Below are 24,426 nucleotides of genomic sequence, written 5' to 3'. Positions count from 1 at the left end.
AACTGAAAAATCTGAATAGAGATATTTCTAAAATCTAAATTGTATCAAATAATGAAATAATATACAAGGCGGGCTCTAATATAGAGATAGGAACCAAACACTTTCTTGATCAATATTGTAAATGTTAGGCTACTTTCAGAATAGCATTTTTGCTGGATCCCGCAGGAATCAGCAAAAACGCTTCCATTACTGATAATACAACCGCCTGCATCCGTTATAAACGGATCCGGTTGTATTATATGTAACATACCCAAGACGGATCTGTCATGAACTCCATTGAACGTCAATGGGGGACGGATCAGTTTCCTATTGTGTCAGAGAAAACGGATCCGTCCCCATTGACTTGCGTCTTGCTCCGCATCCCAGGACGGAAAGCAAACCCCAGCATTTTGGAGCCTTCCGTTTTGTTCAGTTACGTTTTCTCCCCATTGACAATGAATGGGGACAAAACTGAAGCGTTTTTGTCCGGTATTGAGACCCTGTGATAGATCTCAATACCAGAAAATATTAACACTAGTGTGAAAGTAGCCTAACAATGCAAATCTATACTTCAAGGAAATACTCTAAGTCCCTTTTAGGGACCCTCGGGATATGAATTATAATTGAATACGGTCTGTAGGACCAGGAAATCCCTTTAGGGGTCCCTAACTAATAATAAAATCTTATCTTTATTTCAATCACTTAAAACAAAACAATCACAAGAAAACCTATTGTTAAAACTATCAGAGTATCAGTGAGGTAGAAGAAAGGCTATACTTTATTGACCCTGGTTGCTCAGGGCAACCTAACTAATCCTGTATGAATGCCTATAGGGTGCACTACTGTTGCCACTCTCCAGGGCCACCTTCACAGTGGAAGCAGGTATCCTTCAGAGTTCTCACGCTGGAATGTACCCGCTGTACACAAGGATACCTGCTTCCACTGTCAAAGGTGGCCCTGGAGAGTGGCAACAGTAGTGCACCCTATAGGCATTTCTTGTGATTGTTTTTTTTATAGGTTTTCTTGTGATTGTTTTGTTTTAAGTGATTGAAATAAAGAGAAGATTTTATTATTAGTTAGGGACCCCTAAAGGGATTTCCTGGTCCTACAGACCGTATTCAATTATAAATCTATACCTCAGATCAAAAAGAGGGACATTTAAGGAGAAAGGGGGACTGGGGTCCAAAAGAGGGACACTAGGGAGGTCTGCTACAGGTCCAAGTTGACAGAATACCACAGGAGGATATACAGCATCTGTATCACAGCGAGGGGAGATGCCACCCAGTATTAATGTCACCCTGCCTCAACAATCTCCAGATGTTCTGGCAAACGTTGTTCCTACAGATGACGCGGTATAGCCAGCTCTCGATAAAATGGTAGGAGCAGGTCCCTCTGAAGTAGCGAGCTGGAGAAATACTACTTCTGTTCAGGACTACATGTCCCATGATGCTTGAAAACCGAACGGCATCCTGGGAGGATCGAGTCCGGCGACTGCTGCATCTGGACAGCGAGGTTCCTGTGTCTCCGGCGAGTCTGCGAGTGATGACGTCACTGCTGAGCTTCCAGCCGTAAAGCGAGGGTGCACGGTTAGGACTGCATGCAACGCAATGCCGCCTAAGAAAGTCGCAGCTCCCCAGGCCGCGAAGAAGACGGAGCAGAAGAAGAAGGAGAAGGTCATAGAGGTGACTCCATACTGCCCCATGGCGGCTGACCACGTGCCCGGCCTGCCGGCTGTCATGTGTGTCAGAGCCCGCGGTCATTACATCACTGCCAATAATTGCCTCTGGCTTCCAGTATGTAGAGGCCATTAAAGGGGTGTCCCCGATCCACTGGGTCAGGGAGGGCTGTGAGGTCTGGGTGGTCCTGAGACCCCTATTCACTGCCTGTGGAACTGACAGGCCTGGGCCCCAGGCTCCAGCATTCCCATAGACAGTAAAAGGAGGGGTAGTGCACATACTGGGACAGCGGACTGCTGGGGTCACAGAAGCCACATACCCACTGATCCATCAATGATCTCCTATCGGAGGTAACTTCCTGGGACAGTGGACTGGTGGGGTCACAGAAGCCACATACCCACTGATCCATCAATGATCTCCTATCGGAGGTAACTTCCTGGGACAGTGGACTGGTGGGGTCACAGAAGCCACATACCCACTGATCCATCAATGATCTCCTGTCGGAGGTAACTTCCTGGGACAGTGGACTGGTGGGGTCACAGAAGCCACATACCCACTGATCCATCAATGATCTCCTATCGGAGGTAACTTCCTGGGACAGTGGACTGGTGGGGTCACAGAAGCCACATACCCACTGATCCATCAATGATCTCCTATCGGAGGTAACTTCCTGGGACAGTGGACTGGTGGGGTCACAGAAGCCACATACCCACTGATCCATCAATGATCTCCTGTCGGAGGTAACTTCCTGGGACAGTGGACTGGTGGGGTCACAGAAGCCACATACCCACTGATCCATCAATGATCTCCTATCGGAGGTAACTTCCTGGGACAGTGGACTGGTGGGGTCACAGAAGCCACATACCCACTGATCCATCAATGATCTCCTATCGGAGGTAACTTACTGGGACAGCGGACTGGTGGGGTCACAGAAGCCACATACCCACTGATCCATCAATGATCTCCTGTCGGAGGTAACTTGTAGTTGACAGGATACCCCTTTAATGTTTGACTGTGAGGCACATCATGCTGGTCATGAGTCTTGGCATATTAACCAGTGAGTAAATGTGTTGAAGGGTTTGAATACATTGATAAATGCTCTATAGAGGGGGACGGGCCTGTCTGATGCCTTCTGCTCCACCCAGCACACCCCAACGAGTCATAGCAGAGCAGGGTTAGGACACATGAGCCGAAATCCAGATCCTCAAGAAGCACCTGCACTGCCGCCTGCTCTGTGGATGAGACTTGTGACATCTGAGTAAATGCTGCAGGTTGTCCATACACATTTCCCATGTCCGAGGAACCAGGGCTGTGTAGTCGGTAGATAAATAATCAGACGACTCAGTTTTTGGTACTTCCGACTCCTCTGTATTTAATATGCAAATGTATTTTTTTATACATTCCTTGAAGGAAAGAAAGGCAACATACATGTCATTACCACAGAACTACTGGCTAGGAAGCTGCTGCCTTCTCCTTTCTGTGCTGATCTTCCCCCCTATTAAAACTGTGCTTACCGTTAGTTCCTTGCTAGCATCGTTGTGCAGAAAAACACTTTTAATCCGTATGCAAATGAGGCTATGAAGGTGCCCAGGCCCCTGCGTCATTTTCATACAAAGCCACTCCCCCTCCGCCGCGTCTGCCCGCCCTTAGTCTCTGCTCTAACCTCCCTCCTCCCGTCCGTAATCCCGCGCATGCGCCGATGAACGAGCACAGTCGGGCCGGGGCATCGCAGTTTACCGTCCATTATGGCGTTCATCGGGCACCTTCACAGCCTCATTTGCATACGGATTAAAAGTGTTTTTCTGCACAACGATGCTAGCAAGGAACTAACGGTAAGCACAGTTTTAATAGGGGGGATGCCGTGGACATAACACTGTTATTAGGTTAATAGGGTGGATCTGCGTGAAAGACTCCCTTTAAGCTAACAATCTGCTTCATTCATAAAGTGGGCGGAGCAGGCGCGTGACGTAGTGAGCTACGCCAGGGCTCGACAAATCCCAGGCGCCATGGCGACTAGGAATTTAGTCCTGGCGCTTGGGTATTTGTCAGCCCGTTTTCAAAGGTGCCCGGGCGATGGGTGCGGAGCTGCCGTTCTGTCCGGAGGCAGCACCGTGTGAAACAGCTCCGTCACAGCACACAATAGCAGAGACGCCGGCAGCAGGGAGGGGAGGGGCTCGGGAGGAGTGGAATCTGATCCTAGAGTGGAAGCTGCTTCTGCCAGCCCCTCCCCTCCCCGCCCACCAACCAATCAGAGCTGAGGCAAGGCAAGCACCAGCAGCTCTGAGTCGTACAGGGAGTTAGAATAGAAATGAATCGAATGAGTCACAAGTTAAAAGAATCTAAAGATCCGACTCATTCGATTCTTTGAGTTAAAAGAACCGTCAGTCAGACTCTAGAACAGTTTACACTGAGGCTGATGCTTTTGCAGCAGAGATATGAGAGAAGTGACAGGACACAGAGTTTAGATTACAGTTTGAATTAACCCTTTAGGATCAAATTGGCTTCTCAAGGAGATCTATATGTTAAAGGCATCCCTTCTTCTGTCTCATTCAGTAGCTATAGAACTAAGGGTACTTTCACACTTGCGGCAGGATGGATCCGGCAGGCTGTTCGCCCTGTCGGATCCGGCAGGCTGTTCGCCCTGTCGGATCCGTCCTTCCGCTGTTTCGCCGGACCACCGCTCCATCCCCATTGACTATAATGGGGGCAGAGCTCTGGCGCAGTGCATGGTAAAAGTACTGCATGTCCAACTTTTTAGTCCGGCGGCCTCTCACCGCGAACTGCCGTGCTGTGCCGGAGCTCCACCCCGTCCCCATTATAGTCAATAGGGTCCGGGGACGGAGCGGCGGTATATGTAACATGGCATACAGCATTATTGGGGGGGTTCTATGGACAAGTGGGGGGGGGGGGGGGAAGCACTATGGGGGCACCTACTAGGGGCTTTATGACGCGGCTCCGCCTGGCTCCTAACTTTTTTAGCTGGCTCCTAGATTCCAAGGAAATTTGTCAAGCCCTGAGCTACGCTATGAGCGCCCACCCGGCCTCCTGACTGCCAAGAAGTTAGTAGTAAGCAGTACAGCGCTAGATTTAAGATGATTGGAATACTTTAACAATACCCACAAGTTAGATATGATTACCGTATACTACAGTGAGCTGGGCCAGGTGTAGTAGAATACAGTGACTGCATCGGGCCCCACTGCCATTACAGAACCAGATGCCAGCCCCCATTCACTACACAGGGACACTGTTATGGGGGATCTGTGGATGACACATGAGATAAGATGCTATATATGTGCCATCCCCAGATGCCCCCACAAGAGTGCCATCCCCAGATGCCCCCACAAGAGTGCCATCCCCAGATGCCCCCACAAGAGTGCCATCCCCAGATGCCCCCACAAGAGTGCCATCCCCAGATGCCCCCACAAGAGTGCCATCCCCAGATGCCCCCACAAGAGTGCCATCCCCAGATCACCATTAGTTCAAAACCCACCAAAAGCACACCTTTTGGTTCAAAATATTTTTTTTCTTATTTTCCTCCTCAAAAACTTAGGTGCGTCTTATAGGGCGAAAAATACGGTAATTAATTAATTATAACTTTTTGTGAATTGGGACATTTAAACTTTTTATTCCAATTTAGATTTAGGCAGAGTTGGAGTCGGTTCATTTTTTGCCGACTCCGACTTCAGGTACCCAAAATTGCCTCCGACTCCTCGACCCCCGACTCCACAGCCCTGGTAGGAACTGCAAAACTTCTTCATATACTTGTTTGGAAAACCTTGGTGTCCCCTCAGGCCCCAGTGCATGCTTTCAGGTGGGTGGGCTTGTTGGTCCTTTGGATCAGGTCATGCGTCCTTGGTGGTGGAGAGGGAATGGTAAGAGATCGGTAAGTATATTGAGAAGTTACTTATTTCATTTATGTAGCCTCCTTTATGGTAAGGTCTAGGCGTTATCGGCAATTTGAAACCGTAAGGAACACTAACTAGGAGGGTATAAAAAAATGCCCTAGCAAAAACATCACAACCCCTTTTAGGCCTTCTGCACATGGTGCAAGTAAACACACATAAGAGCGGCACAAATTCCTGCGCAGTTATGTGCCTTTCTGCAGGTTTTCTGCCCCCAAATCTGCAATTTCTAACAGGTTTTTGGTGCTGATTTGCTGCAGATCTCGCCCTTCCATTGAAAAGGGTGAAATCAACGCTTAAAACCACACGGAAAAAAAATCAGCAATTTCATACACTGATGGTTCTGTACTTGGCAGCGTTTTTTCCCGCACAGGAATCCACCGCAACGTGTGCAGGTACTGCTGCCTTTGTGGTCACCTCCAGTTTTCTGATGTACGGGTAGAGAATCCGTGTATTTTCTCCGATACAGAGCGGTTGTCATTAGGGTTGTTGCGGGTATCGAAATTTCGATACCCAATCGATACTTTTGTCCCGGTATCGATACGATACCGGGATTTCCGTTTTTTCGATACTGGGCTGCGCTTCTGCGCAGTCTAGTATCTCTGAACATGAGCGCGCTGCTATCGGCGCGCTCATGTTCTCTCTCAGCAGCACGGGGAGAAGGAAGCTGTCCTCCCTCCCCCCTGTGCTGCTGCCGCTGCCACCAATGAGAAGAGAGGGGCGGAGGAGGGGCGGCAATGAGAAGAGAGGGGCGGAGGAGGGGCGGCAATGAGAAGAGAGGGGGTGGAGGAGGGGCGGCAATGAGAAGAGAGGGGCGGAGGAGGGGCGGGCGCACTGCGCCACCAATGATAGGATTACTATCGGAGCGATGGGAGGAGACATCAGCTTCACTAGTGGGCGTTCCTTTTCCCTGCGCTGCGATTGGACAGCGCTACAGCCAGGGAGAAGGAACGCCCACTAGTGAAGCTGATGTCTCCTCCCATCGCTCCAATAGTAATCAGCAGCATGTGGAGCAGGAGAGGAGACAGTAATGGGGCACTGCGGGCGAACGGAGCGGCGCCCAGGACTAAATGGTGAGTGCTGAGACATCGCTGGGCGCCGCTCTGTGTGGCCTAATAGTGAAAGTCTGGACTCATATACAGTAGTCAGTCTTTAACACATACAGGAGGCGGGTGCCGGCAGCAGAATCGCATTGCCGGCACCCTGCCCCTGACAGGGAGCTGCGATCAGCGGCAGTTAACTGCCGCTGATCTGCTAGTACCCGCCTCCTGTATAAAGGGGTAAAATCATTGGTGGTGCAGTGTGCCCCCCCCCTCAATCCCCCCATCCCATTAAAATCATTGGTGGCACAGTGCGCCGGCCCCTCTCAACCCTCCAGTATTAAAATCATTGGTGGCAGTGGCCACAGGGACCTCTCCACTCCCCCTCATTGGTGGTGCAGTGGCAGCTTCTGATCGGAGCCCCAGCTGTGTAAGCCTGGGGCTCCGATCGGTTACCATGGCAGCCAGGACGCTACAGAAGCCCTGGTTGCCATGGTAACATCCCTGATGCTGTGTGCACAAAGCACAGAGCAGCAGGGACAGTGTGGAGTCCTATTCACCCTGATAGAGATCTATCAGGGTGAATAGGAAAAGGGATGAAAGATCCCAGGTTCTAGCCCCTAAGGGGGGAAATAGTTATTAAATAAAAAGTGAAAAAAAACAAAACACTAAAATATGAAGTATAAATCACCCCCCTTTTCCCAATTTCACATATAAAATATATAAATAAACATATTACATCGCCACGTCAGAAAAGTCCAAACTATTAAAATATAAAAAAAAAATCTAGGTGGTGAATGCCGGAACAGAAAAAATAAAATAAAAACTGCGCGATTCGCCATTTTTAAAAATGAGGAATGCACGTGGCTTTTTTTGTTTATTTTTTTCGCGTGGTATCGAATGGTATCGAGTATCGCAATACTTTTTCATGGTATCGAAACCGAATCAAAAATTTGGTATCGCAACAACTCTAGTTGTCATTGCTCTTTTTATCATCCATGAGCTTTATGTAAAGGTTTTGTGGAGGCTTGCTGTGCGTTAGAGCTCATGCACACAACCGAATGTTTGGTCCGCATCCAATCTGCGGATCACATGTGGTCCCATCCATTTCAATCAGGCCACAAAATGTGCGGACAGCACCCCGTTTGCTATCTGCCTGCCCGTTCCCCGGCCCCACAAAAAAGATAGAACATGTCCTATACTTCTCCATTTTGCGTGCAAGGATTTGACATTTTCTATTGAAGTGAAAAGGAAAATGGCAGCGTGCATATGGTTGGGATCTGTGTTTTGCAGATTTCTGGATCTCAAAATGGATACGGTCGTGTGCATGAGGGGTCTGGATTTCAGGGCTTGCTCTCAGATTTTAGCTGTCTGTATTTCCTGACGTAATTGCCCTTTTTCTTCTGGTGCTCGCAGCCCATGTGAGTCACACGAGAATGACTCTGGGTGTTAGGCTACTTTCACACTAGCTTTATTTGCGGATCCATCATGGATCTGGAAAAACGCTTCCGTTACAATAATACAACTGCATGCATCCGTCATGAACGGATCCGGTTGTATTATGTCTTCTATTGCCATGATGGATCCGTCTTGAACACCATTGAAAGTCAATGGAGGACAGATCCGTTTTCGATTGTGCCAGAGAAAATGGATCCGTCTCCGTTGACTTACATTGTGTGCCAGGACGGATCCGTTTGGCTCCACTTCGTCAGGCAGCATTTTGGTGTCCGCCTCCAGAGCGGAATGGTGACTGAACGGAGGCAAACTGATGCATTCTGAGCGGATCCTTTTCTATTCAGAATGCATTAGGGCAAAACTGATACGTTCAGGGCTCTTAGAAGCGGTCCAAAACGGATCTCAGAAACGGAAAGCCAAAACGCCAGTATGAAAGTAGGCACCTCATTTATACTGCTTCTTCTTGCAGCCTGGCCTTTCTGGGTGAAGCACTGGCCCACATTTACTCAGGACCTTTCACCTTTTTATGGCATCATTTATGGTATTTTTCGGGCAAAGTGGTTTGATATTGGCGTGCACCAGTTTTTAGGTGCAAATTAATAGTCTAAGGCCCCTTTCACACGGGCGTCCCGGATTGGCTCCGGATGCGTTGCGTGTGCTTTGCGAGAAACCCGCGCGACTGCGCATGTAATTTCAGTCGGTTTTGTTTGCGTTGCGTTCAGTTTTTATCGCACGGGTGCAATGCTTTTTTGCATGCGCGTGATAAAAAACTGAATGTGGTACCCAGACGTGAACCCGGACTTCTTCACTGAAGTTCGGGTTTGGGTTCGGTGTTCTGTAGATTTTATTATTTTCCCTAATAGCATGGTTAGAATGGAAAATAATAGCATTCTTAATACAGAATGCTTAGTAAAATGTGCCTTGAGGGGTTAAAAAATAAAAATAATTAACTCGTCTCATCCGCTTGATCGCAGATCCTTCTATCTTCATTCAGCAGGACCTGCGCTGACGTCACCACGTGGTGAGCGCGATTACGTCATAAAAGGTCCTTTTGCAGGTCCTGAAAGAAGAAGATGCCGGCTGCGCGATCAAGTGCAATCAACATTTTACTTAGCATTCTGTATTCAGAATGCTATTATTTTCCCTTATAGCCATGGTATAAGGGCTGTTTCACACGAGCGGATGCCGTGCGTGACATCCGCTGCGTGAATGACCGCCAAGACCCGATGCGGACAGCAGAAGCACGGAGCATTAACATGACTGATAATGCTCCGTGCCTCTCTGTGATCTCTTTACTACGAAATCACAGTGAGATAAAGTTGTCATAATAAAACAGTGAATTTACTTTAATGGGGTCCGGGGTTGCCCATCCCTATCATCTCCTAGCAAACATGCGTGAAAATTGTACCGTATCCGCACTTGCTTGCGGATGCTTGCGATTTTCACGCAGCCCCATTCATTTCTATGGGGCCTGCGTTGCGTGAAAAACACAGAATATAGGACATGCTGCGATTTTCACGCAACGCACAAGTGATGCGTGAAAAACATCGCTCATCTGCACAGCCCCATTGAAGTGAATGGGTCCGGATTCAGTGCGGGTGCAATGCGTTCACCTCACGCATTCCACCGCACGGAATTCTCGCCCGTGTGAAGGGTTGGCACACCCTTGTGATAGATTTGCAGCATCCTGTGCCTGGTGTGAAGCCTGCCATTCTTATTCAGTAGCTGTCAGTTCGGCCAAAAACGAGTTCTTCCAGAACAGTTCAGTCAAGTGTGTATGTGTTGTCAATGGGGAGAGAGGAGATATAAGTGACAGACGCTTTTCACGTTGACTTAATTCCTGGGAGAACAAAGTAATTGGGTGAAAATATTCCCTTCACCCAGTCCTCCTCTCCGGGGAAGAATCAGGAGTTCCCCATAACATTAGACTGGCAGGTTTTGCTGACTATACACTATTGGGGCCATAAGTTTAGACAGCGTTAGTAGAGATGCGCTATTTTGGGGCTGAAACCACTGTCTGATCTAGTGCAGATACCTGCAGGGTGTATGTTACAGAAGAGACGGTGGCCCCCTAGTCACCATGTGTTCTACCTCCTACTGACTCATAGGAACACAGCAGAGAAATCTGTGTAGACTGTGTAAGCTAAAGGGCCCTTTACACGAGCCGAGAATCTAACAAGCGTTTATAGGAATTATATGGCGGTGTAAAGGTGCCGCGATTACCCGATGAACGAGGGAAATGTTTGTCTAGGCACCTAAATAGTCTTTTTGGCGGCAGCAGACAGTGCTGTGTGAACATGATCTGCTGCCGACAAAGGGGACGAGTCTGTATGGGGACTAGCAATGGAGGAGATTGCTGTCACCAAGCTAGGTTTAGCCCAAATAGTTTTTTTTTTTACCTGGCCCCCTGATATGCAGGTGGATCACCAACAGTACCTCCCATTTTTCTGCCCGGTTCACAGTGCTGAGAGGGGCGTCTTGCTGATGTGTAGTATACTCTAACCTCTTCCTTTTGTTTTCTATTGTAGCAATATGTTGTATATAACTTCCAGTATTCTATAGCAGGTAACTATTGGGAACGAACAGATCTTCCTGATAATTACTTGATCTGCTGTGAGGGAGATATGAGCTGTATTTACATGCAGTGATCACTCATCCCCAGAGGTCGCGCTATATTTTTTCCGGAAGAGAAAAAATACTCCTCTTACCATTTTTGAGGAGTATTTTTAGGCAAGGAGGAGTGTGAAATTTGCAGTAATAGAAATAACTAATACATAGGCCTACATAATGTTAAGGGCTTGTCCACATCTGCATTGTACAGGGCTCTGTCGCAGATTCTGTCAGACTGGACTTTCTTGTATGGTAAACAGAATCCTGAACAAAAACTGAATGGACTCCATAATAGTCAATGGAGTCTGTTCAGTTTTCGTTCGGTCAGTTATGTGTCCAATCCATCACTTACGTTATTTTCGTTCTGCTCATCTAACGGAGCAGAACAACAGAAATAAATAGTGGTGGTGTGAACGTGCCCTCGGAGGTGGGTATTTATGCCAGGGTACTATTACTTGTTACGGCAGGCAATTATAGCGAAGTGATAAAGTACAGTTCAATATAGTGGATCTTCCCCGTACAAGTCACAGGTCAGTCATAAAAGTGACGGCTTCCCTGACAGAGTATGCCGCAACAGCCCTCTGGTTATAGGTGGCATACAGCTGCATGTAGGTCTATGTGATCTACGCAACAGCCCTCTGGTTATAGGTGGCATACAGCTGCATGTAGGTCTATGTGATCTACGCAACAACCCTCTGGTTATAGGTGGCATACAGCTGCATGTAGGTCTGTGATCTACGCAACAGCCCTCTGGTTATAGGTGGCATACAGCTGCATGTAGGTCTATGTGATCTACGCAACAACCCTCTGGTTATAGGTGGCATACAGCTGCATGTAGGTCTGTGATCTACGCAACAGCCCTCTGGTTATAGGTGGCATACAGCTGCATGTAGGTCTATGTGATCTACGCAACAACCCTCTGGTTATAGGTGGCATACAGACACATGTAGGTCTATGTGATCTACGCAACAGCCCTCTGGTTATAGGTGGCATACAGACACATGTAGGTCTATGTGATCTACGCAACAGCCCTCTGGTTATAGGTGGCATACAGCTGCATGTAGGTCTATGTGATCTATGCAACAGCCCTCTGGTTATAGGTGGCATACAGCTGCATGTAGGTCTATGTGATCTATGCAACAGCCCTCTGGTTATAGGTGGCATACAGCTGCATGTAGGTCTATGTGATCTATGCAACAGCCCTCTGGTTATAGGTGGCATACAGCTGCATGTAGGTCTATGTGATCTATGCAACAGCCCTCTGGTTATAGGTGGCATACAGCTGCATGTAGGTCTATGTGATCTACGCAACAGCCCTCTGGTTATAGGTGGCATACAGACACATGTAGGTCTATGTGATCTACACAACAACCCTCTGGTTATAGGTGGCATACAGCTGCATGTAGGTCTATGTGATCTACGCAACAGCCCTCTGGTTATAGGTGGCATACAGCTGCATGTAGGTCTGTGATCTACGCAACAGCCCTCTGGTTATAGGTGGCATACAGCTGCATGTAGGTCTATGTGATCTACGCAACAGCCCTCTGGTTATAGGTGGCCTACAGCTGCATGTAGGTCTATGTGATCTACGCAACAGCCCTCTGGTTATAGGTGGCATACTGCTGCATGTAGGTCTATGTGATCTACTCAACAACCCTCTGGTTATAGGTGGCATACAGACGCATGTAGGTCTATGTGATCTACGCAACAACCCTCTGGTTATAGGTGGCATACAGCTGCATGTAGGTCTATGTGATCTACGCAACAGCCCTCTGGTTATAGGTGGCATACAGCTGCATGTAGGTCTATGTGATCTACGCAACAGCCCTCTGGTTATAGGTGGCATACTGCTGCATGTAGGTCTATGTGATCTACAGGCAGGGTCCCATTAGCACTGGGACCCTGTCCTTGTCCAAACCAGTGGATCCTATGACATGACATGTCACACGGGAGTGAAGCAGAGCTTCACTTCCAGCCTAAGTACTTCAGAAAGGCCTGAGAGACCCAGCAGGGCACAGGCCTTCCTGCCATTGCCTGCCTCCCACTTAACACCACATGTACAGAACAGGGCAGCTTCAGAACACCCTCAGAGCATGCACACACTGGAGGCTGCAGTGCCACAGCTCCTTCTGTGCCCATACACCACGGATGAATACACACACTGTAGAGATGACAGCTGGTGCCACTGGACCCACAGTGCCTCTCACCACAGGAGAAGAGGAGTTAACTTACTGGGCTCACCCTGAGCAGGAAATCGGCCCAGGTTTTGACTGAGATAGAGCTATACCTTTATGTCACCCAGTCACAGGATGAAAAGCTTGGCACAGTCCGGTATTATACAAGTTCACAGCATCCGGTAATCCTCAGAACATTCTTTTGGCGCATTGTCAGTGGCACACATAGTAGAGAAGATACCTGGTGCCCCCCTACAGCGCGTCTCACTGCAAGAGAAGAGGAGCTAACTTACTGGGCTCATCCTGAGCAGCAGCTGGGACCGGAGGACGAACACTGCTCTAGTTTCTGCGCATGGTGCTCCGAGTGTTGTAGAGTGTGGGCAGATGGTGTGCACATATAGATAGATCGCGCGCTGCATCTTTACAGTAGCGTGCCGAATGGTCGGCAGCCCGCTCAAAGCAACCAATAACAAAGCTCCTTGCTGTGAGGAGCTTTGTTATTGGTTATGTCAGGCACAGGCAGCATTACTGCGCTGCCTGTGCTGTCCACTGCGCGCCCTGAGCTGCTGAATGTAGGGGAAAAGTCTAAGGCGTATTGGTACACCTTAGACTTTTTTCAAGGAGTAAAATGGTCTGAACAGGCGTCTATGACGCTTGTACAGGCGTTATTGCGACCTCTGCTCATCCCTATGGAAAATCATTGTTTCTGGACAGCTGATCCCTATTTTCATCGGATGACCTGAAGTACAGAAGTGATAGGGTTTGAGTTCATCAATTATGCTTTAACCTAATGAATGATCATTGAGTGATGGGCGGCACCCTTTATGCAGAGCAATTATTGGGAGCTATTGTCTCTGCAAATGTTCATCCCCAATAATTGGCTGGAATATAGCTCTATGTAAGAAGAACTTTACTGATGGTAAAGCCCTTTTTACATGCACTGAAAATCTGAGCAACTATCAGGAATAAATGCTCATTCCTGATAACTGCCTGCCGATCACTAAATGAACAGGCAGGTACATTGGGTGAAAGCATTGCTGATGTGAATACCTGTCCTACTGTAGAGATTGCTTGTTCCCATACAGTGGAGGGGATTGCTGTATGTAAATACAGCTCTCCCCTCCTCTGATGAGCAGACATTGGGCATGTACAGTTCATCCCTGATAATTGCTCTGTCAGTTGACCTGTATAAATGAGGAGCGACATTACACAGACTCTGATGCAAAGTATGTGGGGAAGGAACAATTACTACTGATTACCTCAAAGGTCTTGAGAAAGCGTCGCCTGATGTGAAATGGCCGTAGGCTGGTTTGTGTGTATTAAGTTATACCCGTGATATGTACCCGCCGTGGAGCTAATAAAGGCAAGGGCCGCGCTGTTTCTTCCAAACCTGGACAATTACTGCTGCAGTTGTTCCTTCTCCATTAGTTCTGTTGATTTATTAGTCGCGCGTTCTTGATTACACAAGGAGATGTGCTGCTGATCGGAAACCTTTCATTCCGATGAAGGATACGCATCAGCTGACATACAAGCATTTGTCCTTTTACCAGCCGGTTATTTATAATGAGTGTTCCCATGAAGACTTTCCCGATAATTTGCCTAAAAATTGCAGTGTAAGGGTCCATTCACATGTCCGTTTTTTCTTTCCTGATCTGTTCCATTTTTTCAGGACCAGATCTGGACCCATTAATTTTCAATGGGTCCTGAAAAAAATCAGACATTGAGCTGTCCGTTTTTTTTTCCAGGACCCATTGAAAATGAATGGGTCCAGATCTGTTCCTGAAAAAACGGAACAGATCAGGAAAGAAAAAACGGACGTGTGAATGGACCCTAATAGTCACGTGGTTACCATATCATTCGATAAAATGATTGATTTGTCCTAAATTACATTGTCTTTTTCTTTTTTCTTTTCTGAAGGACAAGACATTCGGCCTTAAGAACAAAAAGGGTGCCAAGCAGCAGAAATTTATAAAGAATGTCACGCAACAGGTTAAATCTGGGCAGAACAATCCTCGATTGGTATGTATCAGTAGTATACAACCCATGTGGTCTGCGACTAGTTTCTGTACTATGAATCCACACGTAGTCCTTTGCCAGCCTAGATACCCATCGGGCACAGCAACCTTATACTTAAAACAGCATTTTCTCTGTATTCAAAATTATTCCAAACAGACTCCCATATTGTAAATAGCAGTGTAGATATAGACTGAGGCATGCGACCAACGGGTGTAGAGTGTGTGTATGGGCACCTTTTAATTCGATGACAGGCAACTTTCTCGTGCATGGTATTGGGGGACACAGCACCATGGGTATATATGTCCAACTACCACTAGGAGGCGACACTAGACATTAAAAGTGTTGGCTCCTCCCCGTTGGGCTATACCCTCTCCACAGGCACTAGGCTAATCAGTCTTCTTCTAGTGTCCGTAGGAGGCAGACCTGACCTCCCCTTTTTGTGCAGGTCATCCTGCTACTTTTTTATTTTCTTTTTTCTTCAATCATTTTTTTTCTTTTTTCTTCTCTGCAGGTTCCGGCCTGCTGCAGGGGTGGCTCCATCGTGTTCCACTTTAGTTGCCCCCCTGCGGGCCTGTACTCAGGTACCTGGCAGCCACCCAGTCCCCAAATCTGCTTTCGCAGTGGAATTCCGGCAGTCCCACGGTTCCCGTGTTGAGTCCACCGAAGGGGTGGTTATTGCTGCGCCTGAAGACGTCTGAGGCTGAGTATGTTCCCTTAGATTAGGGTCTCCCCCTCCCGGGGCCTGGGCGCGTTCTCCTTCTCCACTGCTCCTTCCCGGATACCTGCATCTCTTAGCCTGTATCCTGGCCCCAGAAGCCCCTGGCCTTCCGTTTTTCTCTCTCTGGGGGTCGCTTCTCCAGTTCTCTCCCCCACCTGGCCCCTGTTCGCCGCGGCAGCTCCGGAGCACTTCCGCGATCGCGGGCGTTCGTCCCCGGCCGCGCTCCACTAATCGAGGCCCTGGCTTTTCGGGCCTACTAGACCACAACTCTCCGCCCACATCTGAGCTTCCCGGGCTTGCTCTGTCACCTCCTGGGAGGGGCCTCTCCTGCCTGCGGGTTCCCTGCTCTGTCTCAGAGGGGCGGTTCTTCCTCTTGCTGCCGGCTCCTTCTCTCACCGGGTCGCCATCTTGCTGCTCTCCTGCATGGGGCGCGCTGGGATACAGCACCTGGGGTCTGGTAGGCAGCCTCTGGCTGATTTGCTTCTGCAGGCTCCCCCCCCCCCACCCCCCCCCCCCCCCCCCCTCTCTCAATTGCCTCATTCTCCTGCAGCCCTGACCACCTGATCTATAGCTGCTGCAGCACCTCTTGGGAACGTGGCATCCGGGGCCAGATAGGACAGCCCTGCTGCTCTATGAGGTCCTCCTCTCCCAGCCTCCCTATCGGATCGCCACGTATTTCACGTACGTCCGTTGTCTACGGAGGTTTTCATGTGGTCAGCTTGTCCCTGCTTTTTTGTTCAGTATTTTTTTCCCAGACTCCAGCGTTACCCCTCCCACCCTTTTGTGTAGGTCCCCCCTGAATGGGCTCTCTTCCTGTCGAACCATGGGAACCTTGCCTGACTCTCCCAATCCCTGGCGCAGTCGCTGGACCGCTACCTACCCAAATTGCGGTCACCTCCCCCTATCCCTCCCGGGTCTTCCCTGCATATGGGGCACGCTCACGCTCAGATACAGGGTCACGCAAGGAGTAGCCCACAGACCAACCTCGGATGGTCTCGACTAGCTTCCACCCCTCCTCTGCATCCTCAGGTCGCCCCCAAGACAGGCCTGAGGCTGGTGACGAAGCCTTCTCTGTCAGTTGCCTCTGGGGACACCTCTGCACCGATTCCCTCAGAACAGAGCATCAGGCGGTCTTCCACCATACAGAATTCCTCTGTGAGGTCAAGACAAACGTGCACGGAGGGACCTACTCGATGGCGCTCCCCTGCCTGCACAGGTAATTTCCGCACAGGTAAGGCAGCCGTCACCGTGCTTAGCAACTGGGACACCTACGTGGTGTCTCTGGTACGTGCGCCCTCGTAGGCTGTACACGACAGACCTTCCTAGTTCCCCTATACCAGGGGCTATGTTCTACACATTTGTGAGTGTTCCCACAGGATCTCCATCCTGGTGCTGGTGTTCGCCAATCTACCTCATTTCAGGGGGTCCCTATTCTAGGCAAGCTGATAATTCAGCCAAACGCCTCTTGTAGGGTTGGTAACCCTGCTCAGCCTCTAAAGGTTCTTTTGTAGTGCCTGTACCAGAGATACACAGGCCGACTTCTTTTACCGTGGCGATTACATCTGTCTGTTTCCAGCCGCCTTGTTACTTTCATAGGTAGAGTACCTACACCTACTCCAGATGCTGTAGCCATTGCTTCTGGCTGGCTCTATGGTGTTCCATGCGGCACTATTGCCCCCTACCGGGCGAGATATACAGGCCGCCTTCAATTGCCGTAGCAATTGCACCTGTCTGTTTCCAGCCACCTTGCTCCTTTCATAGGTAGAGTACCTACACCATCTCCTGATGCTGTATCCAATATCCCTGGTGGGCTCTATTGTGTTCCGTGCAGCACTATTTCTCCCTTCCGGGCGAGATATAGAGGCCACTCTCAATTGCTGTAGCAATTGCCTCTGTTTGGTTCTAGTGGGCACCAGGCTGCCACTTTGCTCCCTTCATAGGTAAAGTACCTACACTATCTCCAGAGGCTGTAGCCGTTGCTCCTGTCTGGCCTTATGGTGTACCTTGCGGCACTATTTTTCCCTTACCGGACGAGATATTGAGGCCACCTTGTATTGCCGTGGCCGCTGCACCTACCTCATCATAGTGTGCACCAAACAGCCATCTTACTTCCTTCATAGCTGAAGTTCCTGCACCATCTCCAGATACTGTTGATGCGGCCCTGTTTCCCTCTTTTCAGGTGAAATAGAGGGCCTCCTTTAGTTGCCATTGCACTTACCTAATTGTGGTGTGCACCTGTCGTTCTTTGTGGTACCGTGCGGCCCTATTTTCCCCTTCCTGAGCGGAATATAGGTATAGGTATATGTACTGGATACACTGATCTTAATCGCAGACCAAGGGTGCAGTACTTAGTATAGTCAGTGCGATAAGCTGAACATAGCCTTATACGGCCAGGAATTAGCTGGATTAGCCATACTTGAGCACATATCCAATAGGGTCACTTGCAACAAACATACTAGTGTCCATTCATAGTGTAAACCGTGTCCTAACTTCCGGCTTGCAATCGATTAGCAACCACTTGCTAGCAAGTCAGGTCTCTAGCCCAGACCTATAATTGTACAGAGGATTTATTTATATTCCTTCTCTGTACATTGTTGGGTCTGGTTGCCTGATGGTCACAGACTGTGACATATAGGCTTTTTGCCCTCCTTTTAAATGGACTTTAATAAAGTTTTTATTATTTCATTTTAAACGTTCATCAGGCTGTGAATCTATTAGTATTAAGGAACGTCTACTTACGTATCTGTATAAATTGTGAAATGTACCCGGTATATAGCTGATCTGGTGGGTGGTCCACATACAACCACGCTCCCTACACCATGGCCAGGTGGTTGTTGGCTTTTGTGCTAGGGTTGCTCTTGCCATCCCTATAAAATACTACGGTATGCTGAACTCCACGTTATCCCATATTATAAAGGAGTACTCGTGTTGTTTTCTATTACAGGGCAGACCATTCCTGGTGGAGTACAGTGATCTCCACTGGATCTTCTCCTTGTTGGGGTACGTAGCTTGGTGTGCACCGGCCGCTGCAGCAGTTTTCGGTCATCACTGGATGTCCTCCGCCACACGGAATCCTTCTGGGGTCAGCGACATTATCCTCGCCGGACGTCCTTACTGACGAGTCAGGGACAGAACCACTGAGCGCCACACACCTGCCTGGTAGGTGAATTTTCTTCTAATTGCTCTGGCATCGGACAGGGTTCCATAGTTCCTTCTGGGTCCGGGTGTTCCCTTATATTCTCTGCTTAGTTGTACTATATGACAGAGGGCAGTCCCCTTGGACCTTGCTATTGTCTGCACCTGTCAGGTACTTTCTCCCCATGGGAGTCTTCTGTATGTCGGTCGCAGCTGGTTTTTACATTTCGTGTAGTCACACCCTGTTTCTTTCATGGCGACTTCGCCATTCCTTATGCATATGGGTGTCTGTCGATTATTAGTGGTTCAACCCAAGCCGCTGTACTTGCCCTCTCCGGGACAATGTATGCAGATTGCTAGCCACTATTCTTGGAATGGCTAGTTGTCCGTGGCCGATTTCCTTCCCCTATGGTGGTTCTTTTCACTTTTTCTTGGATATTCTGGCTTTTGTTGTCCTCTGGTGGTTCAGTTCCTGGTTCCTTGTGAGCCCATACCGGGTACTCCTTTCTGGAGTCCCTTTCCCCTTTCATTTGATCACACAGATTCTGTATGATCGTGGTTTGGGGGGGCTGGGTTGATTGTTCCCCTTGTGGGTTCCAATAGCCTTGTGGACCTCTTGGAATTCATGTCTATCTTCCCGTCCTCCTACGTCAAGTACCTGGTATTGAGTGGTTTAGTGCTATGGTTTGCATTTCCACCTTATGGTCTCCTTCGGGAGGGACTTCCTCCTGTTTGTAGAACCTTCCTCCTTAGACTGTTGGGAGTGCTCTCCTTCTCCTCCCATGTCTCTCAGTCCAGTGTGTCCCTGCTGAGATTCACTCGTTTGGCCTTCTTTCAGCGATATTTTGTTTTCAGAGGCTCGTTCCTAGTCTCCTGGTTTTGGGATGCAGGTCTTATCTTTTCTCTTTTCCTGGCCTTTACTTACAACCCCTTCCCTTTCCAAGGGTTGGCGGTTTCCCTTAGCGCCTTTGGGGTTTTCACCTTTCAATAGTGCGCTTAACTTCATCACCTGCTTTGCGGTGAGGGGAGACCTGCTCCCTTGACATGTGAGCCTTGCTATGGCTTCCCTCACTCGATTGGCCTTCAGTGATTCCATGTTTCATTGATCCCCTGGCCTGTCAAGGGTTGGCCACAGGGTGTTTGTGCTTTGGCCTGAGACAATAAGAATGTTAGGTAGCTCCAATACGCGGTGCTGTCCTACTTTCTCTCCAGCCTTTGGCTGAGCTGGGTGTTCCCCTTTGCCTTCTTCTTGCATTTGGGATTTTCTCCCAGGCATTTGTCCTGGGGTGCTGGCAGTCTTCACTGTTGCTTCCTTGGGGTTTCTCCCTTGTTATGAGGCCTCTTGCCCATTCCGTGCTTTTCTCCTGTTGGGTCACATTGTTCTCCTGCACCTGTATGCCCAACCGGTGGCATGGCTGTTCATTTCCCACCCTCGGGGACTGCTTTGGGACGTCCCATGGTGCTGTGTCCCCCAATGCCATGCACGAGAAAGTTGGATTTTTTTGTACTCACCGTAAAATCCTTTTCTCGTAGTAGGCATTGGGGGACACAGATCCCACCCTATGTTTTTTTTTTTTTTTTTTTTTTTTTTTTTTTTTTCTACTTCCGCTTCTCCGGGCTGGTCTCTTGATCTTTCCCGGTATGGGAGTTTTTGGTTCCTTGCCTTTCTTCTCTCTCCTACTGCTAATGGTACAAACTGATTAGCCTAGTGCCTGTGGAGAGTGTATAGCCCAACGGGGAGGAGCCAACACTTTTTATGTCTAGTGTCGCCTCCTAGTGGTAGCTGGACATATACCCATGGTGCTGTGTCCCCCAATGCCTACTACGAGAAAAGGATTTTACGGTGAGTACAAAAAATCCAACTTTTCACCTTTTTACGTATGCTTTTTTTTCAAGTGGTGCTATTCAAGTTAATTAGATTATTTTGCCTATTGGTGAGGGTCTCAGCCCAAGTCAGTGTCCCTTCCAGATAAGCTGTCAGTCATGGCTTAATTTCATACTGTTAGCTCTACCATATGATGTGTGATGTGGCACTGCTTCCTGAAGAGCACCACAAGGCTTAGACCCCTTTCACATAGGTGAGAATTCCGCGTGGGTGCAGTGCATGAGGTGAACGCACTGAATCCGGACCCATTTACTTCAATGGGGCTGTGCAGATGAACAGTGATTTTCACGCATCACTTGTGCCTTGCGTGAAAATCATAGCATGTTCTATATTCTGCGTTTTTCATGCAACGCAGACTATAGACAATAGAAATGAATGGGACTGCGTGAAAAAACGCATAGCATCCGCAAGCAAGTGTGGATGCAATGCGATTTTCACGCATGGTTGCTAGGAGATGTCAATTTACTATATTATTTTCCCTTATAACATTGTTATAAGGGAAAATAATAGCATTCTTAATACAGAATGCATAGTAAAATGTTGCTTGAGGGGTTAAAAAAAAATAATAATCTCGCCTCATTCACTTGATCGCGCAGCCGGCATAGTCTTCTTTCTTCGTCTTTTAGGACCTGCAAAAGGACCTTTGACGTAATCGCGCTCACCACGTGGTGAGTGCGATTACGTCGTCAAAGGTCCTTTTGCAGGTCCTGAAAGATGAAGAAAGAAGACGATGCCGGCTGCGCGATCAAGTGAATGAGGCGAGATTATTATTATTTTTTAACCCCTCAAGCAACATTTTACTAAGCATTCTGTATTAAGAATGCTATTATTTTCCCTTATAACCATGTTATAAGGGAAAATAATAACATCCACACAACAACATCGAACCCAAACTTCAATGAAGAAGTTCGGGTCTAGGTACCACATTGAGTTTCTTATCACGCGCGTGCAAAACGCATTGCACCTGCGCGATAAAAACTGAACAACACAATCGCAGTCAGAACTGACTCAAATTGTGTGTGCACTCAAGCGGGTTTCCCGCAATGCTCCCGGGACGCATCCGGAGCAAATCCGGGACGCCCGTCTGAAAGAGGCCTTAGTGATGAAAGATTTCATGTTTTTCTGTCTTTAGGTGGCACAAGCTGAAGGCGACAAGAAAAATAAAAAGGACGACAAAAAGAAAGAACTACAAGAGCTAAATGAACTCTTTAAACCGGTAGTAGCTGCGCAAAAGGTCAGCAAAGGTAGATTAACTGCACGTAATCTCTGGAACTCCCAGGGTGTGTGTGTGTGTGTGTGTGTGTGTGTGAATGGAAACTTGCTGTTTCTGACTCTCTGTCCACTATAAGGCCTCATTCACACACCGATTTTATTCCCAAAGTCTTCATCAGAATGTTTAGGCTCTGTTCATCGTTTCAGTCAGGTTACTGTTGGTCTTTAAGTCGATCTGTGGGGAGAAACCTATTATAATATCTCGTATCCTTTACGGATCCTCTAAAAACGTGAGCCACTGTGAACAGCTCAGGCACTGACTGCATGAGCGTTTCAGGGCATTATGTTTTTTTTTTTTTTTTTTTTATTTTTGTATCCCTCTGCAGTTAAAACACGTATAAAACGGGCAGAAAAATAACAAGCGTTACATACCTCCACCGACCTTTCTTCACTGGTGTTCTGACAGTGACCTACCTCTGCCAATGATTGGATGAGTAGGCTTTACCTGGCCTTTCTGGCATGTCAAGCCAGGACAGGAAGTGGAGAGCAGCAGAGACCAGAGCAGCAGAAGGCGATCAGAGGAGGTGATAATCGTATTAATATCGCTAGGCTTCAACCGCTTTATTTGTCCATTTCTAAAAACTTTCAGCATTTAACCTTAGCTGTTGGACAAGAAATTCCCTGTAGAACAATGGGAGGAATTTACTACATGGAAAAAAATCCCTTTTCTGCAGATATATTTTAATGTATGTCATTTAATAGAGTGTTTGTTTTATCAGGCAGATGTAAAAATTCATGAGTATGGGCCGGTAGCAGTCACAGACTGTATCCACTGTAACATCGGGATACCCATATCTTACACTGCCTTAAAAGGGTTTTCTCTAGGACAGGCCATCAATGTATGATCAGTAGTTGACAAGCTTTTTTCTCGTTAATGGCATTGGGGGGACACAGTACCATGGGTATACGCCCAGCTGCCACTAGGAGGCACTAGATTTCAAAAAAGGTTGCCTCCGCCCAGGTGGGCTATACCCTCTCCACAGCACTAGGCTATTCAGTTTGTCTAGTGTCTGTAGGAGGCAGACCTCACCTGCTTTTTTCCTGCAGGTCTTGCTGATATTTTATTATTTTATTTTTTCATCTTAACTTTTTTCTCTCTTCTGCAGGCGGGTGCTGCATTGTGGGCTGCCACTTTAGTTGCACCCCCTGCGGGCACGTACTCGGGTACGTCGCCGGTCACCCAGTCCACATTGACTGCATCCGCAGTGGCATGCCAGCATTCCCACGGTTCCCGTGTTGTCTGCCGATGGGGTGACCCTGCGGCGCCCGAAAACATCGGACAGTGAGTATTTTCCCCTCCGTCCCTGTCCCAGAGTTAGTGGCGGTCCCGGGTGAGGTCCCCTGTTGTGGCCAGGGGGTGGGATCCACTTTTTTGGGGGTGCAATTCCTCTTTCTTTTACCCCTTCTCTCCCAGGCGGGGAGGAATTTCTCTCTCTGGGAGAGGGAGGGGGACCCTTTTTTCTCCCTTCCCCGGCTCCTTTTCCCTTCTCCTTGGTCACTTCCTTTGCGCCCCCGGCCCACTCCCCGGCCTCCAATCTACTTGAGTCCCCGGCTTCTGCCGGGACTAGGCCGCATTTTCTCCGGCCTGCTCCCGGGCCCCTGGTGCTTCTTTTTCCCTGCTTTTCCCCTCCCTGAGCGTCGCTACCCCTCAGGAGCCCCCCCCACCTCACAGGTTTTTATATATTTTTTTCATTCTGGAGGGCCCCTGGTCTCCCGCGATTCCGTCCCGCCGACGGCACACCTTTTCCTCATTAATCGAGGACCTGGCTTCCTCCACGTCTAGGCTGCATTCGCTCCCGCCCCCTTCTTTCTTTTCCCGGGCTTTTGCTGGCCCCTCCCTGCTCCTCTCGGTTTCTGGAAGGGGTTCCTCCTCCTCCTACGTTGGCCAAGCGCAGGCTTGAACCCTGTGGGCGCTGTTTTCTGATGAAATAGCTTCCATCTTGCCAGCAGGGGGGGTCCTTTCTCTCTGAGTTTCTGCGGCACCTCTTTGGTGACTCGGCCCCTTGGACCCAGTAGGCAGCCTTAGCTGGCTGCTTTCTTTTTCAGGCTTCCTCTCAGGCCTCATGTCCTCTTTCTGAGGACTCCCATTCCTAGCCCACCTCGGGGATCGCATGTATTTGGGTGCGCCCGGGGCGATAAAGGATTGCCACGCGGTCAGCCTGTCCCTGTTTGTGCGCATTCGCTACCAGGCCCTCTCATGACGCCTTGACCTACTTCTCGGTCTGTCTCTCCCTACTGGGCCTCTTCCCTGTCCCAAGCCATAGGGAACCCTGTCCGACTCTCCCAGCCTATGGCAGAGTCGCTGCTCCGACTGCCTGTCCAAAAATTGCGGCCACCTCTGCCCTCCTAGAACCCTTCCGCGAATGGGGCACACTCTTCTAGGTCTCGCAGACTACCTCTGGTTGTCACAACCATGTCCCGCTCCTCCTCTGCATCCTCGGGTCCCTCCCAGGACAAGTCTGAGGCAGGTGACAAACCCTTCCCTGCCATTCCATCCGCTGCTTCGGAGGACACCTCTGCTTCGATTCTCTCTCGGAAACAGAGCATCAGGCGGTCTTCCACCA

At 48.8% G+C, this 24,426-nt stretch overlaps 1 protein-coding gene across 2 annotated transcripts in view; it reads left to right on the top strand.

Moving 5' to 3' along the window:
- Positions 1–1,492: 1,492 nt before the first annotated feature.
- The window catches only part of ZC3H15 (zinc finger CCCH-type containing 15), a 79,683-nt gene continuing 56,749 nt past the window's right edge, over positions 1,493–24,426 (top strand). Inside the window, exons 1-3 of one of the 2 annotated variants that reach the window (XM_040439900.1) lie at positions 1,493–1,661; positions 14,754–14,855; positions 21,723–21,834. In XM_040439900.1, coding sequence (XP_040295834.1) covers positions 1,587–1,661; positions 14,754–14,855; positions 21,723–21,834 — 289 coding nt within the window. In that variant the 5' untranslated portion in view covers positions 1,493–1,586. The remainder of the gene's footprint in view (positions 1,662–14,753; positions 14,856–21,722; positions 21,835–24,426) is intronic. The other variant, XM_040439901.1, reaches the window with a different exon arrangement.

This window comes from Bufo bufo, chromosome 7 (genome assembly GCF_905171765.1).
Source record: "Bufo bufo chromosome 7, aBufBuf1.1, whole genome shotgun sequence".
Lineage (NCBI taxonomy): Eukaryota > Metazoa > Chordata > Amphibia > Anura > Bufonidae > Bufo > Bufo bufo.
This window is presented reverse-complemented; position numbering and strand designations above follow the sequence as displayed.